This window comes from Botryllus schlosseri, chromosome 15 (assembly GCF_051294905.1).
Source record: "Botryllus schlosseri isolate E-star chromosome 15, Bs_hap1, whole genome shotgun sequence".
Lineage (NCBI taxonomy): Eukaryota > Metazoa > Chordata > Ascidiacea > Stolidobranchia > Styelidae > Botryllus > Botryllus schlosseri.
The window spans coordinates 20,188,270-20,213,906 of NC_137250.1; the positions used below are offsets into that span (position 1 = coordinate 20,188,270).

A 25,637-nucleotide genomic window follows, 5' to 3' on the forward strand; every position below is an offset into this window, starting at 1 on the left:
GTTTCTAAATCAAATATTATTATTAGACTCATATTTTGCTACATTTTGCACGTGTTTGTGAATGGGATGTAACTCTTGGAGGTTGAAAAATGGCCGATTAATTTAACGGATTCAACGTTTTGGTGGGTTGAATGTGAATGGGAACCTGCTGAATATGGTTGACGACGGTAGCGTCGTCCAAAACAGAACCAAACAATGCAAGTTCGAGGTCCTACATTGTACGATTACTCAGGTATTAGCCGCTACACGTACTCCACATTCGTATGATATTGTGGTCAAATTAGCCTGTACTTCTGCGGCGCATTGTCCGAGTTTTCCAGCATTTAATTTGTGAGAATATTTGAACGATCTTTGCATTTTGGTTGGAACTGTGCTGATTGCTACAATCGTGACAGGCGATTGTCAGACGGTCAGTGTTATATTTACTCCGACCGACGTTATATCACTTCTTCGTATATGCATTGATATTGGAAGTGTTTTATTATTTAATATTGTTTTATATTCACTCATAATAGCGAGTCGTTGCATCCAGTGTTAGTTCCTACTTACTTACCGACCTTCCGTTGCCGAATCCGACAACCCAATCCAAAAGTGCGGCTTCTGTTTAGCATATGAGGTAGCGATTTTCCGATATATCTGCATAGAGACAAGCCGCGCTTACGAATATAGCTCTGGACAAGATGTGGGCAACCTCTGATTTCGGATTAGACCTGAGACATTTTTTATATGGTATTTGTTCAAAACACTGTTTAACATGTTTTAAACGGAGTATTTTAAAACACCACATGTTTCAAATGCAACCCTCCTTATAATTCAGTGTTCACAAATATTTTGTCTCTCCATAGACTGGTCAACGTGTAATAAATCTAGGGTCACCGTATTTGGGAATCCGGGAAGTAGGACACATTTTGAAAACCCTAAAAGTTCGTTTACCGAAATTGAGAACAGCTAATTTTGAAATAATTACTGGAAATCTTAGTATGTTGACTAAAAATACAATAAAAACAGGTCATGACTTCGGCTCGGCTCCCGAATTACCCGCTTTTTCACGTTACTTCCGTGGTATTGATAAAAAAAAATCATCACTCTGATTCGACTCCCGAATGACTCGCTCGAGCGTCCACACTACTTATTCCCCGTCGTTTATGCCGATTTTCAGTTGACCCTGTTCTTGGCCTAGCTTAGGGTTGCCATACGTCCGGAATTTCCCGCACATGTCCTGAATTTCACTGTTAAAACTGCGTCCGGGAGGAATTTCTGAAATAATATAAATATAAATATAAATATCCGTAATTTTGAAGTAAGCTTATAATTTTTTCCTAATCAACATAAACAATATTATTTTTGGGCAGATTTATGCTACATGAATAGTAACACATATGTTGATTTTATTATGGGGACTACTATACCCTCGCAAAAACTGCGATAAAATATAAACCAAAATAACATTAAGTTACAGAAATAAGTTTAATTGTAATCCCAATTACAAGATAAAGGTATATTCATAGAGTCGCTTTAGGCTGTTTGGACAATTGGACATTTATGACTTAAGCATGTACAAGATAGCGTCAAGGTAACGTAAACCGACAAGATAGCGTAATGGTGAAGCGTCCGGCTTCTTGATCGGTAGGTCGTGGGTTCGATCCCCGGCCGGGTCAGACCAAAGACCTGATTAGGAACGCTGGTATCCATGACTTCCCCGCTTGACGCATAGTGATAGTATGGCGGGGTGGTACAAGACTTAGAAAGCCGTACAAGGCTATATCTACATCTTCATTGTCCAGCGGCATATGCTTATTGACATAATTCATTCAAATCATTTATCGACCAGATGCATAGTAAGCCCTCAGATTTCGCATCGCTTACCCTACGATCGGCTCAAGATCAGTGTTTATTTGGGTGGGAGTGGGCTGGAAAATGTGGCTTCGGCCCTGGTTACAACTTTTAACACCCAACCACACACTCCTGAAGCTGAACCGGATCGTGACCACCTCTAGTCGAAGCTTTGCTAGTGTAGGGTTACCATATTTCAGCAACCCAAATTCCGGACACTCTTTAACGCCCACTAGTGGATTTCAAAATGAGTTATGACGTCACACTAGCAAAGCTTTGCTCATAGACCAGAGGTGGCCACGATCCGGTTCAGGAGTATGTGGCTGTGTGTTATGTAATCGGGACCGAAAGCACATGTTTTCAACCCCATCCCGCCCAAATAAACAATGATTTTGATCCCACACTATAGGGTAATCTATGTCACTTGCCGGTGCGCACCACGGAGCTTTATAAAAAAAACACATCCAGTGGTTTCCAACCTTTTATGGTCCCGACTCAATATCCAATTTGAAAATGTTCCGTGACCCAGATAAAAATTTGACGAGCTGATTAGTAAAAGAAGTCAGCACCTTTGCCCAGACTTACGAGCTATTTTGGAAGCTGATTACGTTCAACATATTCGTAAACCCCAGAATAAAGGCAAACGAACCCCCTCGTTTGGAACCATTATCTTTGAATAAAGCATTTAGGCGGCCGTAACGATCTCTAGGAATATACCGTTCTCCTATAATCGCGATTACAATTGGGCTCATTCCAGTAAATGATCTTTGTTTTTATTTATATTTTATTGCAGTTTTTGCGAGGTTGGTAGTCTCCATATTAAAATCAATCAATGTGACAGTAAATCGCGCGCAGCGCGAAGAAAAATATCATGCATCAACATAAATATTCCCCAAAATATATTGTTTTTATGCTGATTTACGAAACAGTTATGAGCCTACGTCAAGTCTTCAAAATTCCGGACATATTTTAGAAATTCCTCCCGGACGCAAGGTTGAACAGTGAAATTCCGGACATGTCCGGGAAATTCCGGACGTATGGCAACCCTATGCTAGTGTGACTTCATATTGACCCACAATGTACTCAAACCGCATTTTGAAATCCGCTAGTGGGCGCTAAAGAGCGTCCTGAATTTGTGTTCCAAAAATATGGTAACCCTAGCCTAGCTGTAAAAGCTGTATAGGAGGAAGAATTGCCGAAAAATAGGACATTTAGGCGTCCTCGGAGGACATTTTCAATTTCCTGAAGAAGGAGGATGTTAACCCTAGATAAACCGACCTCGGATCACCAAAGTGGAGCGTCCACAGATTGATTTCGATTAGGTTTGTATTCGAACATACATTCCGAAAGAAATAGGCTGCACAAAAGCAATAGGGACCGATTGTGATCATATACAGTCAGATGACTCGGGGGTCGAGTCATCGGAACATGGCGACTCTGTTCTGACTTTAGTCGAGACATGACTTGAGACATTGCAACTCTGAATTATCAGAGGTCTATTCCCGTTGGAGTTAGAATTGCTAAAGAATTGACCAACCTGTGGATCTCGGATTCCTTTCGAGATCAAATCTCCTCCTGCTGATCGGCAAAATGTTCGCGCATCCTGTTAACCCATTAACAATTACGAAAATCAACGTTATCTGGGTGTAATATTGTAGTGGTATGATTCACACATATAACACCGATGGGTCGCAAGATCGATTCTAGCCGAGGTCGGCTCAAGAATTCCTAAATAAGTGTTGGAAGTCTATCTTGGTTTCTCATCGTCATCTGATCCACGTGAGCGGTTGCATAAAAAGCCTAGAAGTGCGCCGTGCTACAACATGGAAGATGCGGTATCATAATAAAGAATAAGCCCGCTCAAAATAAACGATATAGTCCAAACACACGACGAATACACAAAACATAGAAAGGCATAGGATAAACTAATATATATAAAAACTTGTAATCACCTGTCAGGTGAGTTTTCTTCTGCCAAAAAGATATAGATTACCAGATATCGTAACCACCAATTCGTATCCCAGAATATTCCTAATCATTTGAAGTTCGGCTTTGATATCCGCCAATTCATCAATGGGCCCAGGTGGCCCGGGCGGACCTAAAGATTTTTCAAGGATGTCTCCACGGTGTTTTGATTAAATACAAAAACATTGTACATTAGGGTTGTGAAAAAATAACTTTTTTTTAAGATTTCAGATTTCAGGTAAACTTGTTAGGTTGGCTAAAAAACGTTGCACACCAAATTCGGTCCAATTTCAACGAGTAGAAGTGAAGCTATTAGAGTTTGAAAATTTCGAATTATGAATACATTAATTTTTTTATTTCACTGACTATGGCTAACCAAGTGGTTCCAAAAGTGGGCGCTGGGGGCGTTCGCGAGCGTGAAGAGGCGATGGCCATGAAATGGGTGATTGGGAGAGTGGGCGTCGTATATTAAATTGGGCGGTAGGGGGCGTTGAGGGAAAATGGGGGTGGTGTAGGTTTATAAGGCAACTGCTGCGTAGTGTTGAAACGATTGATAAATGAAGCAGCTGAATTCCCAGTAAAATGCAGAATCGATTCAGTTAGGGAAATTTAGGGTCGAGTCGGCCGTCTATTTATTCAGCTGTATACTTGACAATTTTGTTGATCCTGCCCATCAATGGACTAATTCATCAGTAGGAAGTATCCCTGAAAAGCGTGGTTGATTGTGTGCGATGAGAACTACGAAGTATTTGAGCACTTTGAGCAGAGCACTACGAGGTGTGATGGGTTTTTACGAGGAACTGTCTGGCGTGATTTTATTCTCTGTTTCAAACGATCGTGGATTTTCCAAAATGCTGCGACCGTGGCCTTCGACACAGCGTTCTGGTTGCGAGATACGATATCGCTTATACTTGACGGGCATATGATCCTAAGTTTATGAGTAGAATACGTCCATTCTTAGTAATGAAACCTGATAAAGGTGAAAATGGCACTGCCCGGATTCAGTGATAAGCCCGTGATACTTCACCGAAATTTTGCGACGTGAACTGTTCCAATTCTCAAGCTTGTATGAGCTACCGGTCCAGCTTAAATACCCGATTTTGATGGAGAAACATAAATGAATCATTTCAGAGAATTGCACGATGATATGGTGATATGAATCCAGGATTTATAAATTTGAGTACAACCCAAAAAAATTCTATATCTCCTATAATCATTCGTTCTGGATTCAAAATTGAATCTAATAGAAATACGCTCATTGGAGTCGGGTGGACTTTTTCGTCGTTTCCCTTCCCCGCTCATATTTGCTATAGAACGTGCTGTCGGTGCCGTGACAAAGTTTCCGACTCACAGCAGAAACCGACTTGACATCGGGACGTGGACACTGGAAATGATAGAATAAGATTTTTCTTATCCAAACTCACATCTAATACGACGAGGATGATGATAATAATGAACCAGCTTCATCCGTATCAGTATTAGCTGTACTAAATGCAGAACAACTTTCGTTTTATGATTTAGACGTGCTGAGGGGGTGTCGGGGGGCGCTGGCACTCTATTTGTTATCCAGGGACACGGCAGCTCGACAAAGTTTGTGAAACACTAGGCGAACCCTTCAAATTGCTAAGTCGTCTACAAAAACTATCGAAACCAAATCCGACTTAATTCCAGCTCGTAGAAGTGAAGTTAGTCGAGTTTTTCAGTAATACTTTTTGGATTACCCACAGTAAATATAATTTTTTCAAATCCACAATTTTGAACACCAAGAGCTTCGCTACCAGTTGTAATTGAGTAAAGTTTGCTCGGTATCGTTTTATTAAAGTACTTGACAATTCCATGGGGTAGTGAGTAAAATTTGAAAAAATGGTAAAATCAAAACATTTCAACTCGGATATCTAGCTTCACTTCTACTATCTCAGTTGTTCTCAAACTTTTTTTAGACACGCCCCCCTTTCTGATATTAAAAATTTTCGCCCACCCTTTGTCGTCATATCACATTGGGCAACCAGAATGCTAGAAATCATAACGGATAGTTTAACGGTATGGAAGGTTATGACTGTTGATGAGAGGATTCTCAAGTATGAAATTTGGACTACACTGGGCAACAACTATATAAATTGGAGGTAAAGTGCACGGAGCGCGAAAAAAAAGTTTCAGTTGACCGCAGCTTCACGCCCCCTTCAGATGCCCCCTTCCCCCCCACACTTCGCCGCCCAGTCTGAGAAACACTGCACTGGCTTGTCGAAATAGAGTCAATCAAGTTGGAAGGAAACAGTTGGAGAGCCGTCAGTATTGTAATCGACCGAGCATCCGGATTGGTCAAAGACGATGTAAACCCGCGTGATCACAAATAGCAGAATGACCCAATGAGCCATTTTATTATAACAGAAATATCTAAATAACGGTTGTACGCAACACTTGATTTTCTCATGCACATGCACAACTTAACAGCACTTTAAGGCGTAACCATAGGGAAAAAGGTGCCTTCCACCATTTCCCATTGGGGATGTGACGCCATATGAAGGATATTCAATATGCAATACGTCACAGTGTATCCGTGATATCGCGTCATTGTAGAAAAACTCAGTACAACTCACGTTATGATGAAACCTATTTAATTAATATTTCGCGATTCCTTTATCACAGTCATATATTACAACTAGGGCTGCGCGAAATAATTCGAGCATACTCGAATACGACTTGAATATTGTTTGTAATGATCAGAGTCGATTTTCGAATATTGAGAAACGGTATTTTCGAGTAATGAAATTATACACCCTCGTACTACGACAGTTTCCAGGACGAGCAGAGAAAGGCTCATTCTTGACTTGACTCCTCATCCCTGAAGCTTGATTCAGAACGGGCAAAGGCCTTAAAAAGGCACTGCACTCTAAAATTGATGTGGTCTCAAATTGAAGGGCAAAACGAAATTAAAATTTGTGCCGCAGCCGTTTTCTTCAGAACGCTACCGTAATGGAGCTGCAATTTATTGAAATTTCGATAGCAACTTCACGCTCCAGCAGTCACGCAGATATCGACCTTAATATCGTTGTCAGCCGATGCTATGAAGGAAATATTCTGCCATTGGCCAACAATTGTCGAATATTCCTGTATTTGCGAACAATTATCGAGACGACAGATTTCGAGTTGTCGGGAGAGGCCGTCCGCCCTCTTATTAGGGTGCCTTTGAGTCAACTTTTATCAAAATACGACAAACAAGTCCCAGCCCACAGATGAAGTTCGTGTACCAAGTAAAAATAGTACATAGACCTTAAGCGCTCTATTCGCCCCGGTTATTCGAAATTTCATGCAGGTGACGTCATATCTTGTGATACGATTGTTGATATATAACATGGGTGGGCAGACCTGCTTCATGCGCGAGCCGCATATCAAAAATCTTAGCTTTAAAAGAGCCACAACACAAAAATTCAAATCGACGAATTTATGGCGTCACAATCAAATGTAGGCTATCGAATGAAGTTTATTATTGTGTGGTGATACGATGCGTCTCCACGTTGGCAGCAAGGTGTTTGAAATCAGGCAGGTATGGCGTCTGAGCAAAGCGGAGCAGTTCCTTCAAGTGCTGATGAAAATGTAAGGAAGATTTTAGCTCGGTAATCTCGGCAACTCTTTGACCAAACTCTGCCGTTATTGCTAGCCTTTACAATACAAATGGAAGAACCGCCGTATTCACCATTGCTAGCCCGGAAATGATTGTGACCTGCGCTGGCGTAATTAATTATCAAGTTCATTGTGAACACAATGATTTGTCATTGATTGATGACCAGGCTTGATTCGAGAGTTCAATTGCAAATTTTTAGCTCTGTAGTGCCACCTTTCCCTAAATGTTACAAGTCTTGCGTAAACCATAAGGAAAGAAACAACACGAAGACAATACGCATATCGTTGATACGCGATAAATATATCAATTGTTAATCCAGAAAAATGGCGAAACGCATGTGCAATAGGGTTGTTCAAAAAAAACTTTTTTTTCCAAATCTAACTCGCCTAGTGACTAAACTAGTTATTCCAGTTTTTCGTTGATAATTCTCGGATTATCCTTGATCCGGGGATTATCAACGAAAAACTCAAATAGTTCCGCTTCTACTAGTCGGAATTGACTCAAATTTGCTTTGCATCGTCTTTGAAGACAGTTCAAAAATTTCATGGGGTTGACAGAAAAATTTGAGAATTTTTTTTTTTAATTTTCAATAGTAAATTAAAAATTTCAATTCAAGATTGCACGGCCTTTACTGGTTGGAATTGAGTCAAATTTGGTGTGCATCGTTTTCTTGGACAACCTGACGATTAAGTCACTAGGCGAGTGAGATTTGGAAAAAAAAGTTATTTTTGAACAACTCTAATGTGCAATCATTAAAGAGCCGCAATCAAAGGCTGAAAGAGCCGCACCGTTATGACGTCATAATGAGTCGAATATTCGAAGCTTAACACTACATTTAGACTGGAATCACTCAGTTACAGGATTTTGACCAGCCCTATACTTGCGACGCTAACTCAGCGAAACTGATATCATAGAAACATAGATTCTTCATGTCGTGTCGGTTGTCAAAAGCAATATTCTTACTATCAACACATAAGTTGCGATTGAACTGTGTACATTGTACAATAATGACCTGTAATCAGCAGCTTAACTTAACATACACAGATTTCCATATGAATCGTTCCGCAAATTGTTAGGTGAGTCATGACTCGAGTCACTACAACCATGATTAATGCCTTCACTTTTGCTGTACACAGGACCTGTCATTTCTGCGCCAAATTTTACTGTCGGATTAAATTAGCCTAGCCTAGACCCTCCCATTACTCACATTGCACACAGACGTCATTTGATACTACGATATTTTGCTTACAATTTCCCCATAGACTAATTGACGCCATCACAATATTTAGTATGCCGTGATGCATACCGAGTGCTACTTATGATGCTAGGTCGCGATCGTGACCAGTGTTCATGTGAAATGCTTAGGAAGTCGAAATACAGAGTAGCAAAAGCAATGAGTCCTTTTCCGGTCTAAGGTGCATTTGCGCGTAAGATAAACTGCAGTTTCCCGAAACGTAAGGCACTTAATTGGAGCCTATACGACTTTGCCTGAACTGATGCAGACAACTTTCCTCCACAGTTAGTATTTATAGATCATGTTTGCACCCACGGGATGAGTGTCAAATTCAGAATTCGCAAGGGGACATCATATGTTTACGTTTGGAAATATATCGGGTGCTCGCACCTAGCGGCATAACCTGGCAGCGAAAGACGCCTTATACTCCTCTCCATTTCGAATTTCCGACTTGGGCATTTAGATGTCATTCGTGTCCGCTACCGCACCGCAAATCTGCATTTTAAAACACTTTTCCCTCCCTTCACCCTATCAAATATTCATTCTGATAACTCCTATGTTCACATCACCCCTAATTCGCACGAGAAAAACACATTCATCTGTACATTAAGGTATAGTCCAGCCTCTGACAAATCAATCGACAAAAGAAGAAACTCAAGCTCAGCGGAACACGTGTCTTTCCGAATAGATCTTCACGAAATCGTAGAGTATTCATTAGACGTCGCATAAAACGCAAACGGTATGGCCATCCCGGCAACGCAGCACCCAACCCACGCCAGTATGAAAGAATATCCAAAACAGTCATTCGAGATTAGCGTTGGTCTCGTTTTTGCCGTATACACAGAGCATGCAATCAAAAAGAAAATACCTGAAAACAAGTAAATTTACAATCAAAGCCGCATTTTAAGTAAATATCATTCCGTACATCAGTCGATACTAACATGCTATCAGGAATGCTGCCGCAGTGACTTTATTTCCGAGGCGTAGTTTTCCGAATGCGTGCCACAGCGTGAGTGGTATGGCGAGAAAAACTGTAAAACTGCCCATTATCATGAACGCGCGCGTTACATTGACGAATGGTGCAACTGCAAAAACAGGTTACAAGGGTTGCATTTAAAACAAAAATAAATTTAAAACAAACATGTAACATGGTCCTTGTTTAAAACATGTTTTATTATTGTTTTTTGTTTTTGTTTTTTAGTCATGACGTCACGAGTCTTTAATTGTGACGCCACAGTGGAATGACATTTATAGTTTAAAATATCGGGTAAATATTGCTCCTTTTTCGTAAAAGGCTTTCGCCCCCGGTCTTTAACGGACCAAAAATTATCTTTGACCTGGTCTACATAATAATGCCGCACTTTTATGGTCGGCGGTCATCATCATCAGAACATTCATTCGGCACCAATGATCTATAACTACGTGCTATAACTGTGGAACCAGTGACGATTTTGAGGGTTTCTGAACCATTCCATATCGTGTACGTCGAGTATATCTGGTGCAACTGTCCGGAGGCTCATACTACATCTTTTTTCAAAAGTATTTACGCATTTATGGCATAATTATGCAACTTTGAAAAAAAATACCATTTTGCTCTTTTTAAAAGGGCATATTTTTAAAAACTGTTTCAAACATGTTTAAACAAAGCAATTACTCAAACCACAACTATCGAAGGTGTGTGGTCTGTTTCACCGCCTTAGTTACACTCTGCCAGTTATGGTTCTGTTGATACTCTTCTACACTTTGTTCCTATCAATTTGGTGTTCTAAGCATAGAAGATACGAGGAAACTAGAAATTGTCAAGTTTATGTATTAGTTCCATTGCGTTTAATGTCCCTCATATTTCAACGACTACTTCACCTCGGAGTCAAAAGCGCACAAGTACGGCACACGCGCGTCAACGAAGAACAACTACTATATGATCAGGACGGAATAAAAGAAAACGCATTGTCGCGGTGGATTGTTCTTTATGGCTCATCGTTCACCACCTTGATTATTTCGTAGTGCACCCTGCACATGGTATGGCGCAGGGCTGAATATGTCGAGTGACGCGGTGGCGGTCGCCTGTTTTGTTTGTCGTAATTCTGCTGTGTTTATCGTTTATGTTTTGTCCTTTCAGGAAAAAGAGTGATTTTTTTGACGTCACAAATAAGATATTGATCCACTGGGTGTTCTTGCTTGATGTCAGTTGAAAGTCAGAAGACGTCAGGTTGATACAATACGGTAGTCGCCAGTTTTGGAGACGACCCGCATTGCTCCATCACGTATGCCGGACCCCAATTGTGGAAGAGCGTCTCGCCGGCTATCAGACAGTCGTCGAGCATGTCCATATTCTAGTCTAAATACAAGTAATCCCTTCTAAATGAATACTAGTCAGCCTTCAGGATCACCAGACCACGACCTAACATATCGATCTCGCCTTCCGCACATGTCACCTCATTTTGTCGCTTGCCTTTTATATTTTCTGCTTTACTTGTCATTCAGTGTGCAGTAGGCTACATGCCTCTCCTTTACTTCGCCCAGGCCCAGGTGGGTGTCTGATCTCAAAAACTACTCCAAGTCGTTTCGGCACCTTCCGATCTTTCAATTGCATAGCAGTTTTTGTGGTGTTTTGAAATGATGAAAATATCAATGAACTGATATTGAACCCCTCCACGCTACAATTGCAAATATTTCCAAAACAATATCGAAGGCGCCGCGATCCATGCAATTTTCCTACATGTACTCTATCTTCGACGCCGTTGTGCTTCAGTTTGCTGCCAATCGCATCGGTACGAGATATATGGACAGACAGATACGTACAAATGATTTACTGTGACGGAGTTCGCAGAGGCCCGCTGCCGAAACACCAGCCTTGAATTGTGTAAGGGAAGAAGAAGTGGGTGTTTTGATGGCGATGGCCGACGGTAACAGTGCTGTAAGTAATAGACATAGTCCTGGTCGAAGATATACTTGTTCGTTTAAACCAGTGGTTCTTAACCTTGCCTCCAGCGCCCCCCAAGGGGCGCTGGTTATTTCGAAGGGGGCGGAAACGGTCAGGGGGCGATATGGGGGGCGCTGGGCTCAGGGAGTGATAAGGGGGCGCTTAAGAAAAATGGCTTCACCGTAGACGATATGGTAGTAGGACATATCCTTAATGAGTATTCAGAACGAATTAATATTCTACAAAACATGTCAAATCCCGGAATTTTTGACCGCGCTACGCGACGATGTTTGCTACATATGTTCTCTTAAATGTAGTGGCTTATTATAATTCATATAAAACGAATTGCGCGTACTTTTAGATCGCCAATTTCCCGTTATTTAAAACACTGCCGTCACGCTTGCTAGGATTATTTTCAACAAAATTATGGAATTAGGTATTATATCCCGCAGCGCATAGCGTATGAAAATCGAAGGAGGAGGCACTGTATATCACTTTTGATCGAGAGTGATATCCTCTTGCACATAAAATAAGTTTTAAAGCTTTGTTTACGAAATGAATAACTAAATATACTTGTATTTGAGAGCTACAAAATCAAATCGCCAGAATATTTCTTCATCGTATCATAAAGGATGATACTATCTCGTGTTGTGGATCACAACCTCATATATGAACGTAATAAAATATGAGTTGCTTTGTTTGGAATATATTCATGGTAAAATTAATAACTGGGTACAGTACTAAATTCAATGTGAACAGATATATATGCATCCCATTCTCAGTTGGCTTACTTATCGTTACACAATGCACTAGGACAAAATCCAATACCATTAATTTCCCCGCATGGTCAATCGCCGGTGTGAATTTGGTTCGAACCACAGGCTCTGAGACCGTACCCGATTGTTGTTATAACAACCTTGATTTGCCCCTGAATATATCACACACAATTAATATATGGTCTATTATAGTCGAATGGTCTTCGAGCGCAATTAAAGCGCGAAATATTTCCAATACCAAAGTCCCAAAAAGACCGACTGAACTTTGACCTCTTACCAAGCCCGAAACTCCTGCAACTCAAACCCCCAATCGGTTAGCTCGAAGGGGGCCCTAAATTATTTCGGTGAATGAACATAAATTAAACATTATGTTTTGACGACTCTCCCACGGAAAAATACGAATAGTTATAGAAAATAGAAATAGGCATTTCGGTGTCGGCCATTACCACGCCACGATGCACGAAGACATATATGTATGTAGTTACGGTGAATATATGGGACTCCGAGAAGTGTGTCAAAAAGATCCTTAGCGAGAAAACCTTAGCTGAAGAGGATTGCCCTTATGTTGAGCGTAAACTTCGATGTAAATAAGTCTAATTGCCCATAGGTGCTCAAATCGCTCGTACCGAATGATCATGTCCTCGCAATCTGCACCCAGCATGACAAATAACATCCATCAGAGAAAATTGTTTGCCAGTGGCAAAATATCAATCTTGAATCGTATGCTTACTTTAGTTTAATACGCTTATGCGTTTCAATATCTTTTGACTTTAGCGGACAAGAGGTGACTTTAGCGGACAAGAGGTAAGAAAATAACATGTAACGATTTAATTGTAGCAACGGGCACGCCCGAATATGTTCAATTATTGATTACGTTGCCTTCATTTGCCAATACAAGAGCTCACTCAGCCCTACTAGTAAATCTGATTACGTGGGCTCAGAGGATAAACGTTTATAGTGACATTTATGTAATTACCACCTATGGCAGGGACGGGCAACTTTTCCAGTCGGCGGGCCAGATATATGAAAATTGAGTACTTGGCGGGCCGGATTGTTGAATCGATACATTATTCGCACAATTATCCACATATACAAGGAATAAATCGTATTTAATGAATGTATTTTAATAGCGCGACGAAAATTCTGGGCTTCAAACAAATTTTATGAAAATTAAATGTTGATGCTCCGTGAAAACAGCCCTGAAACTCCTCAGGCTATCTTCCCGTTCGGAGGATTAAACTACTTCTACTTGACAAACTGAAAATAGCGAAAAGTAAGTAAGTAGATCACAAAATATTATGAAGTAGAAGTAGCGAAAATCAGATCTACTTGAGTAAGTACCAGAAGTAGAGAAAAACTACATGAGTACTTCGAAAAAGTAGAAGTACTTCGTTACTGACCACCTCTGCCGTTTTGAGTTGGCGACCCATGACATAAGCGGTGTCTTACAAAAGCCTAGAAGTGTCCGTGCTACAAGTCGACGGTTACGGAATCCAAAATAAGAATTATCGGCCTGGTGTAAATGACCATTGTAGTCGACAAACACCATGATTACCACAAATGACATTAGGGTGGAATGCAGCGTAAATGCCGATAATGGAGGTCTTCTCGCTTCGACGAATTTACGCTCGCGCTCACTGCGCTTACATGTGTATAATCACATACAGTCACTAAAACTTTGACGTAGTAAGCAAGTAGTGGGGAATCTCGGAAGACTGGGGCCACGGGCCACATTATCATGTATAACGGAAAACTGTCCGCAGGCCGGACAAAATCCCTTCGCGGGCCGTATGTTGCCCGCCCCTGACCTATGTCATTCATGCGTTATAGAAAATTTTGGCTCCTACGGCGACCAGGCCAAATAAACTTTGATGGCCATCGAAATCACGCGAAGCCCTCATGAGTTTGGTTTATCCCGCTATGGGTGCCCAAGACAATCGTTTTTTTAGGGGGCTGACGAAGTGCTGTAACGACCCTCCCTCTCTCCCATTGTCTTTATTACAGTCCTTACAATATGAAGTGGGGAGCGCTGAAGCACCATAATTTTTTAAAGGGGGCGCTGGAGGAAAAAATGTTAAGAACCACTGGTTTAAACCAGTCGGGTTGGAAACAATTTTCGTCGAACGAGCCATCTTGACCATATTGACCCATATCGACTCTTCTTGGAAACATACTTATATGCTTGTGTAGTTCATAAATTAAAGCAGCTTCTACAAACTACATACAATGAGAAAATGAGCCGAGATTCAGCATACTCTACTGTACTTATTAAGAACTGTACCGTGGTCATAAATTTCGCGTGGAACAAGGATATATATAAGTAATTGAGCTTCACTTACCATCTTCTAGGCGTTTGCAGATCTTTATTCCCAAATCAGGGTCTGGGGGGCACGTTACGAATAGGCCGTATTCTTGCGTATTGAAAAGAACTGCAGTTACCCAGGTGTGCGTCGCAAGCGCTATAATACCGAAAGATGTTGCCACTACAGCTAATACAAATGTAACCAGACCAAATTTCCGTCTCCTATTCAACATAGTAGATCTGAAATGACAGAGATGACGCTAAAGAATACGAGACATAGGCCTACTCACAGACGTAACCAGGGAGCGAAAAGAGGCTTTTGCATCGTGGCGTTATACATTTTCGCTTCGTCACAATAAAAGAAATGCTCAAAAATACTTCTAGGTCTTATTTTCATTCAAAACAGAAAAACCGTGTTTGCATAGACATGACAATGTAACTGAGATAATATAAGTATCATAAAATAGCATTTGAAAAGAGATAGCCGCAATTCATCCTGTTATTCGTGGAAGCAGCGTTATTAATCAAAGGGTCGTTTCGTAAATCGATGAGGTGTTCTTGTTCTGCAGAAAGAATGCTTCATTCATTGCTTTGGATTTACTTCACATCTAAAGTTGTTCGCAGCAAATTTTGGGAAGTAATGTAGCAGTGCAATTCAAGAGAACGTATGCTCGTGTTAAAGATATGATTTTTCATTCGTGAGTTGATTCATGAAGAGCGGAAAGCGAATCAAAGTCGCATATCCTTGTCTGCATGCCTTATTTTAAGTATTTATACATGCAGTTATTTTAGAAGATTCCGAAACGATTCGCCTCACAACTGAAAATCTGTGGCGGCACACATTTTGGGAATCATTGCTCTATACTACACCAAGCAGAATGTGATAGAATTTTCACTGAGTAGGAATCCAGCGAGATTATTTATAGGAATCCAGCGAGATTTTTTAAAAGCAAAATGTACTCGATAATCTGTATCCTAAACAACGAAATTGGATTTACATTTGTAGGCCATTAGGTTGCACTTCCCTATAGTATTCCGTCGGCATGATAAGCCTCTGAAGGTGATCAAACTGCGGGTGCAATAATTTAGTGTCTAACTGAACTGAAGACTGCGCATCGACAGATTAGTAACATTATTTATACATCTTGCTACTATTTCCTGATTTGTACTTTTATCGAATCACGAAGAACTCACCTAGGCTATTGATAAACAAGTTAAACACTTTGTATAGGTAGACTATGACGCAGTTTTCCTATCTACCTGAATGCTGATGTTACATTTAGTCTCGTTCTGTGCGCCAATACTGCAGTTAGAATACCAATCGATTGACTGCAATGCGGATGTACTTGTCAAATACGCCTGTCGGTTGGAAATTCCCCGCCTCGGGCTGACACCGAGATCTTAACTCTTCGTAAACTTATTGTAGAATATACTCATTTGATCCATCACTAACACTCTCACAAGAAAATATTGAAAATGCCTGAAGTCGTAGTAGGTGGTAAAAAATACCGACCCCATAGCCTTTTGTATACTAGTGGTGTAGTAGACCTATTTTTGCCCGACAATTCTCGAGGACTCAAGTAGAGCTCCCTCTAGATCCGTCTATTCTTCTATGGGCAATTTAATCACTACCCTTCATGCATACGATACATATAGACGCACGCGCGCACCCTTTCCTCATAGCTATCGATTTGCGAACGAGCCCAAATCGCTAATGTTAATGTTATCAACAATATGTGTGCATTTCACTTCTATAGTCGAGCGAAGAACAAGAAAGTTCCCTTGGACAGAATCGTGACATTCCAAATTCGAACTATTTCACGGGACAATATTATTCTGAGCAGGTCGCAGATAACAAGGACGGGACTTTTCGGCGCCAGCCATTTAGATACCTGCACAAGTGCACATGTCAGTATCGATTTGCGTTGTTGGCGACATGCAAGGCCTTAAACTATTTCATATCTTGTACATTCATCAGATACAACTTGCAGTCGATTTATGATTCCTTATATTAACACCAATAGGCATCTGTGGTGGTCCGAAATGCGACGCCTTTACAATTATTTTACAGACAGAAATGTCGAAAGGAAGAGGTGCATTAGCTTGCGTGAAGACGAAGAGATTGAACGGATCTGTTGCAATCGCATACGTCGCTTGCTTAATCTACGACCGTCAAAGTCCGTCAATAGTCGACAAAACGACGATGGAAAGAGAATCAGAAGAACTTACGGATATCAATTTCGAGTACGATGTTTGTCCGAAATATTTTGAACTATTTTGAGATTCCATCCGGTGTCGAACTTTAAGCCGAGTCATGTTGATCACTGAGTTAGTCTTGATCCGCTGTAGCGGTCTCACATGCGGGGCAGACGCAAAGCGCTCTTTCGCTTCGCTGATATACGCATCCTTTTCTCCTATATTTATTGATTGTTTACTTCTATACCTGCCTATTGTGGATAAGAATAGTAAATCTATCCCGAGTAGGCTATTTGTGACAAAATTTGTAGTACATTTTATTCTTCTTAATTTTGCAGATACGATGCCTGGATCGAAGAATGTATCCACGACAAGGTACGAGAGTCGGCTGGTGCGATGCGATTTTCTTACATGTACGGCATATTCGACGCGGTTGCCCCTGAATTTGCTAGCAATGGTATCGGTGCGAGGTATTTGAACAAATGCATGCAACTTGCTTACGAGGACGGCGTTCGCAGGGGTCTGCTATCCGGACATCTTCCTTGCCTTGCGTACGGAATTTTTGATGAACTGAAATCTGCTAAACACATAACTCGTGGTAATGTAAGGGAAATGGCCCATTTACACAGATATAAAGATGCTGTTTGCTTGCTATCACAAGAGGCGAATTCTGGTCTGATGTCGGATGGTTGTGTCATCATAACAGGGAAGGTATTGGGTAGCAAACGTATACAACTGATACAATTGAGCGGTTTGCGACGATATTTGATAATAATTTGACTACGACTGCTCTGATGATATCGAAGTGAAGAAGTTGTTATATTCTGGAGGGCAGAAACGGCAATTGAACTGACCATGGCCCTGTTGATTTATTATCTTCTCTATGCCTTATTTAGCACACCACATCAAATATTATCGAACCGAAGAGGTTGCTAAATTATGCAGCCTAGATGCCGCAATTTGACGGATACATGAACTTGAGGATTCGTATAGCTTCCCCATGCACATCCTTCTAATATATAGAACACCATATGTTTTGATAATCGAATGGTTGGACGCATACCCTGAGCCCAGAGTCGTAACTGCTGCGGCCCACCGAGGGACCAGCTCGAAGGGTGGGCTGAAAATTATATCGCAAATCACCATAAATTATGGAGTATTTTGTTGGAGATTTCGTACAACTTCCAAATTTCCTTCGCGCTTCATGCGATTTAGCGTAATTAATCAATCGTCTGCTTTAATATGGGTACCCGTAGCGCCAAAAACATAAGCATGATTTATAAAAACAATGAGCTTTTCAGCACTGTCCATTACCTCTACACGACACACCAAGACTTCTGGAGTTTCAACCAACATGCGACTTCGCGAAGTGTGGTGCCAAATAAAACCTTGGCCGGAAGTTACAACCGCATGTTGGCCGAAACTAACAATATATCTGTATGTATATTGTCAATTGTCCATAGGCACGTAACAGTCCTGCGCTTGCTATCTGAAGTCAGCACCTCCCTTAGCTCTACCAGTAAATCTGATTGGGTTGACTTCGAGGCGATGAAAAATTATAAGCAATAATGCAATTACCAATATTATAGACATAATTCAAACCTTGGTATGATGTTTTTTCGCCCTTTGCGTAACTAAACGCACACACATAGGCTTATTACCCGGACAACAACAAACCGCGTTATTCTGATAGTTGTAGATTCGCCCATTGGGAAGGAGGTTGTAGGGGGCTCAATACCAAAATTTGGGCGGGGATGACGAAGTCTATTCGGCGCGGTTTGCGATTGCTCGTGTTTTTCTACCCATTATTTGATGACGTTTTTAGAGGAATCAGTTTGCAATTTAACTGTCCTTGTTTGTATTCGGATTTTTAATCATTGTAATTGTACGCTTTTATTCAGTTTGTTTGATTACTGTTTTAATTGTCTTTTCGCTTGTGCTATAAATTGCCTTCGTTACTGTTGTCTCGCGCTCCATTCCATCGCGCAAAGGACGAGCAGGCACTATTGCGAATCTCACGCTTGCAATATCATAATCAGTGGGTTATATTTTTCATCTGAACAAGTCACACACATTGCATCTTAGTATTCTCAAAGCAAAACCGAAGTTTACATTATAATTATTCGATTTGGATTGCTTGATTGTGATTGAATACAAGACTGATACGTAAGTCCATAAAGCAGATTTAGTTAAGCAGACAGGATTCGTCGCGTGGAAATCGGCACTCATTGGCATTGGAGTGTCGCGTCGAAACAGCCTGAGCCTATAGCGGAGCATTAAAATACTACGAAGAACTCGAATTGGTTGAAAAATGTCTTCGTGCTATCTTTTACATATACATCGCGCATTTCGAAGTTCACTTTATTGGGTACTTTAGCCAATAAGTGATACTCAAATTTGTATCGACAATATAGGTTAATTTTGTAAATGTGCCCATCACCATGTATTGCACAATTCGGTTTTATGTTAAATAGAATTTTATATGTTTGGTTTCTTTTGACAGCTCTACCTTATTTGGGAAATAGGCTGGCAGTGTTGTGGGAGAGAGAGAGAGAGAGAGAGAGTTGGTGTTGGACGGCATGAGCTTATACTATAGATATCACGGTACAGCGAACTTCTAAAGTGACCAAAAATCTTGTAGATTATCATAGAATTTTCGTAATGAATAAAGTTCCGTAGAACTGCGTGGCATACAACTGTGTGTCGGCAGAGGGGTCAAGGTAGTCATGGTTTGTACTCAGTAGCAGTACAAGTAGCGTTTTATAATGCATGTCAAGACTATTGCAAGTTGAAGAAGAAAATAAAGATTGGAAAAGTACTCGGTTAATCAGTTTTGAAAAGTAGATTTAGTCGATCGAAGGCACATTTGAAATATCTTCACGACTAACGCAAAAGAACTAATACCGCTACAAATCGATGCAATTTTCCATATATGATTTAGTTACGGGGATGTAGGGCTATTTTACGTGGCCTATCTAAATCTAGAAAGATAATCACACTCGTGAATGGAATCTACGCCAAAATTACTTTCTACTTTGGAAACCTCAATTTCTAAAAAGTAGTAGTTCTGCCTACAAAATCGTTAAGTAGAAGTGAAACTAGCCCAAAACACAGCCACAAGAGTAAGTATAGTACAAACCTATTTCAGAAGTACCGACAATCTGGTCAATATACATCTTTCTTAAAGCTTTATCGGGCTGTCGACTCTTCTTGCCACTAAATTCAATTTTGTTTATATATGGTGAAGTAGATTGAGATGATGATTCAAATACAATTCATAGATCCCATGAAAAAAGCTCATAGCCGCCTACACAGATAACCTGAATGTACGACATAGTAACATAGGAATCGATAGAACACATTTTTCATTCAGTTCCTAGTATAATTCATTCATGGTTGCGAGCGATATTAGCTTATATTGACACTAGGATTGCATTTAAAACAAGTGGTTTTTTAAACAAAGACCTTTTAAAAAAACAAAACAGTGTTTCTTCAAGTTGGATCATTATGCCATAATTGTGTAAATACTAATCAAAAACATGTAGTGTGAGCCTACGGACGATTTACACCCGATATAGCCGACATATAGACGATATAGAATCTTGGAACCCTCGAAATAGTAACGACTGAATGTTCTGATTATGATGTCCGCCGACCGTAAAAATGCTGAATGACTATTTAATCCTGGACAATAATATTTTTGGTTGGTTTATTACAGGGGTTGCAAGCCTATTTCGTCAAAGGAACTATGTTTGCTCGATATATTTTCAATTGGAAATGACAATCGACTATGACGTCCCAATTGAATATTCGTGACGTCGTGGCTTACTAAAAACAAATTAAAATTTAGTAAGAAGCATGTTTTAAACCAGGGCCTTGTTTTAAACGTGGTTATTTTAAATTGATTTTTGTTTTAAATGCAACCCTAATTGACACACTGTAGCATTGCAAACACAAGTCCCTTCGTCACACAACATTACACTGAAACTTGACAGTGATTTATGCATATATTGACTCTGGCGACATCGCACCTATACGTTGGTTTAATGAGTCGCAACTATTGTTGATTGCATTTGCTCAACAACAGAAGGAGGATAGATAAGCCAGATATATGCAAACTGTGAGTTGAATCATGGCGTACTACCATTTATACTAAGCTCAGTTTGGTCGCCAAGGCTGAACTCGGCAGCTTTTTGACACAGTAATGTGGGTCGAGCTGAGCACTGATTGTGAAGAAGACTGGAACGATCGCAATCGCAATAAGCGCGTCAGCATTCTCGTCAAAGCCATGGTTTTCAACTGCCGATCAAGACCGCGACTGGTCGTTGCGGTTTGCGAAGGCTCACTTCCAATATCTATATGAGGTAGGCTACAGTCAGTAAATTATTGTGATTCGCACCTGATTTATACTGGAATTATATATAAATTTTATACAATTACTGTCAGAAGTTTGTCAGTTTTCACTAGCCCGGTATTTTGCTTGTTTACCTAAATGGATAAAGCAAACGGTATAACTGTAATAATTAAAATGTATTCCGTTTATGATTAAGCTTCATAATTCCTACATACTGCAGCAATAGTTCCCGCGGTATTGGTCGTCAATGGTATAAAATTGGGTCGCGACCGCATCAGATCGATCATGAAATACATGAAATACTGGCCAAATTCAGTGCACAAAATATTCAGTCTACTTGGCGCGATGTCGTGTGTGTTGGATATGCTAACACGCACAGAAAAGTTGGGGCCTGCTGGTGCTGGTCAGAAAAGTTCTCATGCCAGTTGCTGTTGTTGTTGTTTGATATTCATGGTGTTTCGACAGCATTGGTCATTTTACACCAGGCTGATATTCTATAATATGATTCAGCATTTATTGACTTGTAGCACGGCCCACTTTTAAGCTTTATATGAGACACCACTTGCGTGGATCACGAGGCGAGCATAGGAGCCAAGATAAACCTCCAACACCAAGGTAGGAATATCGGAGTCGACCTCGGTCGGACTCGAATCCGCAACCCATTGGTGTTGTAGCTGTGTAACGTACCACGACGCTGTCTCGTTCAATACTCACGCCTGTATTGCACGATTAAATTTGATGCCATAGTAACATCTTTCTGACATATAGTGCGCATGGAAGCGTTCGGGGAGAGAGATTGCAGTGGTCAAATCAACGATATCGCAGTCTCTTTGGCGAACCGGTTTGTCATCAGTTACCCCGGTAGCAGAACTGGACTGGAGTCGCAGAACATAAAGATCACAGAGGTTCTCATTATTAGTCCTGGCAACCTTTCACGTGACAGAGCGTATACATTATCGTTCAAACGTTGGTCAAATAATATGGCGGTGAGCGTCAATTCCAAGGATTCCGGGGTCAGTGAGCTGGGAATAAGCCCTACGAGGAGTGCGTGATTACATTAAGTAATATAGGCTATACCTTTTACGCGACCACAAATAAAATAGTGCTAGTTCTACACCGCATTAAAGATAATTTAATATTTTTTATAATCCACTGAACTCCAGGTATTATGTGAAACGTATTGTCGAGGGTACAAGGTATAAGTAAGATTAACTATTCCATGAGGAGTTATGTGAGTTTTTCGTTGATAAATCTCGGATTATCCACCTATCAAGGATAATTCTCGGATTATCATCGAAAAACTCACATAACTCCGCTTCTACTGGTCGGAATTGAGTCAAATTTGTTTTGCATCGTCGTTGATGACAGCTCAACAATTTCATTGGGTTGGCAGAAAAATTTGAAAATTTTTTGTTTTAATTTTCCCTAATAAATTAAAAATTTTAATTGGATCTGCGGAGTCCTATACTTGTTAGAATTGAACCAAATTTGGTGTGCATCGTTTTTTAGGGTAACCTGACAATTTAATCAGTGAATGGCTGGAATCCGGTAAAAAAAAGTTATTTTTGAACAGCCCTGGCGTACATCCTACTGATATTATGGATAGATTCGCGACAATATTTGAAAATGATGTAACTGCGGTTGAACTGATGATTTCGAAGTGAAGAAGTTTTCGTGTTCTGTAGGCAGGACATGGTATGGTATGGTGTGGTATGGAACGAAATTTCGGTATGGAATATGGAAGAGTGCAAGTATGGTATGGTATGGAAATTTCCCGAGTATGGTATGGAATGTTATTTCCATACTTCCATACTTTTCCATACTTAGCCAGTTTTGCCAGAATCATTGCAGTGATCCTACTTTCGATTTGTCAAATTGATTGCAAACCTCAGAAAATCGCCGACTATGTCTATGTTCATATCTCAAATTGCGATTTATCACTCACTCACCCCGGTCGACATCTATTTTAAGACAACAAAGTAGCGCTACGCGCATATGAAGGAAGCTAATATTAATAAGTAATATTTAAATTAAATCAAATCTAAATATCATATAAATGTTTTTATCAATTTATTGAACTTGAAAAGTTATCAGTGTAATTCAAACATAAATATAGCGTGTCTTGGAGAGCCATTACGATATGCCGGCCTCCAACACCCATTAAACTTCTTGAAATTTGGTTATCTATGATGACAGAAGAGACATCCTGATCTTGCCTAACGAATCTAATGTGTGGCCCACAGATTGGTGGGAAAAATAGATATTTATTCCGCTGTTTCAAAATGATTGTAGGGATGTAAATTTATATTCTAAGATATATTCTAATGCAGTGGTTTCGATTTAGGGTCTTTACGTTATTAACCTTGTTTATTAAACGTCCGTATGAAAGGCTGATCGTATCTCTAATATTTAGGCCTATTATCTCATTTGCAATTCAGCGATTCGTATTATCAATGCCTCCAATTAGCGAGAATTGACTTGACAGCGGCACGCGATCTCCCGCATATACGTTGTTATTTCAGTTGTATGCGAAATGGTGTGATAGAAATCACCTGATTCGTTATAATAATAGTTCATATGTATATTCAGGTAGATCGCGAAATCCCTAATTGATAGCATAGCTGGACTTGTGACAGACGAAACGAGATATTTCTTTTGAGTTATTTAGCGTGCGAAAGTGTAGCTTATGGCGGGTCATATCTAACAGCAGGAAATTTATCTGGCCCATGCATTGTTTGGCATTTACACATGTAAATTGATGCTACCTCGCTACATTTGGAAATATTTCAAGCCCTTCCTATTTTTCCGCCGGCTTACGCATACATTTGACGGGGGCGCAACAATGCGTGTACACTGTACGTACACTGTACAGTGTACACTGTACAGTGTACACTGTACGGTCACCAGTTCACTGCTCATTCATTTCATTGCGTGCTGTTCAATTCTGGGATCTTGACTTTCACAAATAGCAAGTCTTTACAGACCAAAGTCTGACCAAATTTTACTGGAGGGAGCAATTTTAAAGGGCGGAAATATGGATTTCAAGTTGTGGAGAGTAAAGAAAAAAGGGTTGGGAACCAATCTTCTAATGTTACTATACCTTTGGTTTATGTAATTTTGTAGATGATGTTACTGCTAGGAGTCCGTTACCACACTAGATTTACATGCCATGCGATTCTGTTGTGATTTGCAAATAATCCCGTGTGTAGGCCTATAAAGGCCTTTGTACGTTCCGTCATAGACGATTAGGCAACATACATTGCTGACGACATATGATATAAAGAAACTGTGCATATCATTGGTGCATCAGGGCTGTTTAAATGGATGATGTCATCCAAGATAATTAGAATAAAAACGCCGCAACATTTCCACATAACAAAAATTAGAATATCACTTGAGAGGTCGGGTAAGTCGCGAAAGTATGGAAAAAGTATCAAATAGGGTATGGAAGAATGTTGCTATGGTATGGAAAATTGCCAAGTATGGTATGGAACGATTTGGCGGGTATGGAGTATGGAAAATTCCCATTCCATTCCATACCATACCATGCCCTGTCTGTAGGACAAAGACGGCGATTGAACTGGGACATTAATCCATCAATTTGATATCGTTTATGCTGGATTTAGCACACCACATCGTCTGAAAAACAAAGTGGTTGGTCGCACACCCTGAGTCTATCGAGAATAGAAGAACCGAATTTGTGGAGCCGAAATGTCTATCTTACTGCCAGTGCCCGAAACTACGATAATCTCTGAATCGTCAGTGATTGGATTCCCATTTTACCAATCCAGATTATTGGCAGATTTTTCATAGAATCCAAACTGTGCTGTGACCGTGAACGTGAATGGTGATAAGGTGGTTGATTGGGGAAATTTTCCATACATCGCTACTATCTGCAATTGATTGTATCTTGAGATGACAAGTTGGCGCACGGTGTCCTCAGAGTGTCATCGTTTCAGTCGTGGTCATGAGTAGAGTAGGGCTGGGCAAAATCGAGTACCTGAGTGATTCGATTCTAAATCACGTATTACTCTTCGAGTCGAGCCGAGTATTCGAGTGTCACTCATTATGACGTCACAACAAAATGTACTATGTCAAAGTTCAAATATGTACCTTTTATGCCACCACAGTGAACACAATGCCTGTTATCCGTCACATTAAAGATACTTTAGTATTTTTTCGACCATACCGATGTCATTGCACTTCTTGACAATGTTGTAGGACAGGGGTCGGCAACCTTTTGCTGGTCACGGACCAAATTTCGAGTGTGCAACTTTTTGGCGGGCCGGAATTTTTCTTAATAATATATTTTACGCTTACTTCGGTATATTATACTACATTGCTGCAATCTCCGTCATACCAATCGTAAAACACAAGTATTTACACTTCAACAACGCAGAATAAATGTGACAATTGGCGCAGCTTGCTTTGT

The 25,637-nt window shown here is 40.4% G+C and overlaps 2 protein-coding genes and 1 long non-coding RNA gene across 3 annotated transcripts in view; 1 reads left to right on the forward strand and 2 right to left on the reverse strand.

The window, feature by feature from the left end:
- Nucleotides 1-551: 551 nt before the first annotated feature.
- LOC145457451 (uncharacterized) lies at nt 552-5,961 on the reverse strand. Its single transcript, XR_013920876.1, has 4 exons — nt 4,769-5,961; nt 3,786-3,931; nt 3,371-3,436; nt 552-636 (listed from the first exon to the last, which is right to left on the reverse strand). It is a non-coding gene; the product is annotated as an uncharacterized LOC145457451 (long non-coding RNA).
- A 3,268-nt stretch (nt 5,962-9,229) lies between these two features.
- LOC145457449 (epithelial membrane protein 2-like) overlaps nt 9,230-25,637 on the reverse strand; it is a 417,463-nt gene continuing 401,055 nt past the window's right edge. Inside the window, exons 2-4 of the mRNA XM_080335675.1 lie at nt 14,693-14,895; nt 9,596-9,739; nt 9,230-9,522 (exon numbers count right to left, since the gene is read on the reverse strand). Of these exons, the coding sequence (XP_080191801.1) occupies nt 9,347-9,522; nt 9,596-9,739; nt 14,693-14,888 (516 nt within the window). The 5' untranslated portion in view covers nt 14,889-14,895 and the 3' untranslated portion in view covers nt 9,230-9,346. The remainder of the gene's footprint in view (nt 9,523-9,595; nt 9,740-14,692; nt 14,896-25,637) is intronic.
- LOC145456869 (uncharacterized) lies at nt 16,623-19,286 on the forward strand. Its single transcript, XM_080335004.1, has 3 exons — nt 16,623-16,899; nt 17,190-18,889; nt 18,937-19,286. The coding sequence occupies exons 1-2, from the start codon at nt 16,733-16,735 to the stop codon at nt 17,629-17,631; spliced, it is 609 nt and encodes a 202-aa protein (XP_080191130.1). The 5' UTR covers nt 16,623-16,732; the 3' UTR covers nt 17,632-18,889; nt 18,937-19,286.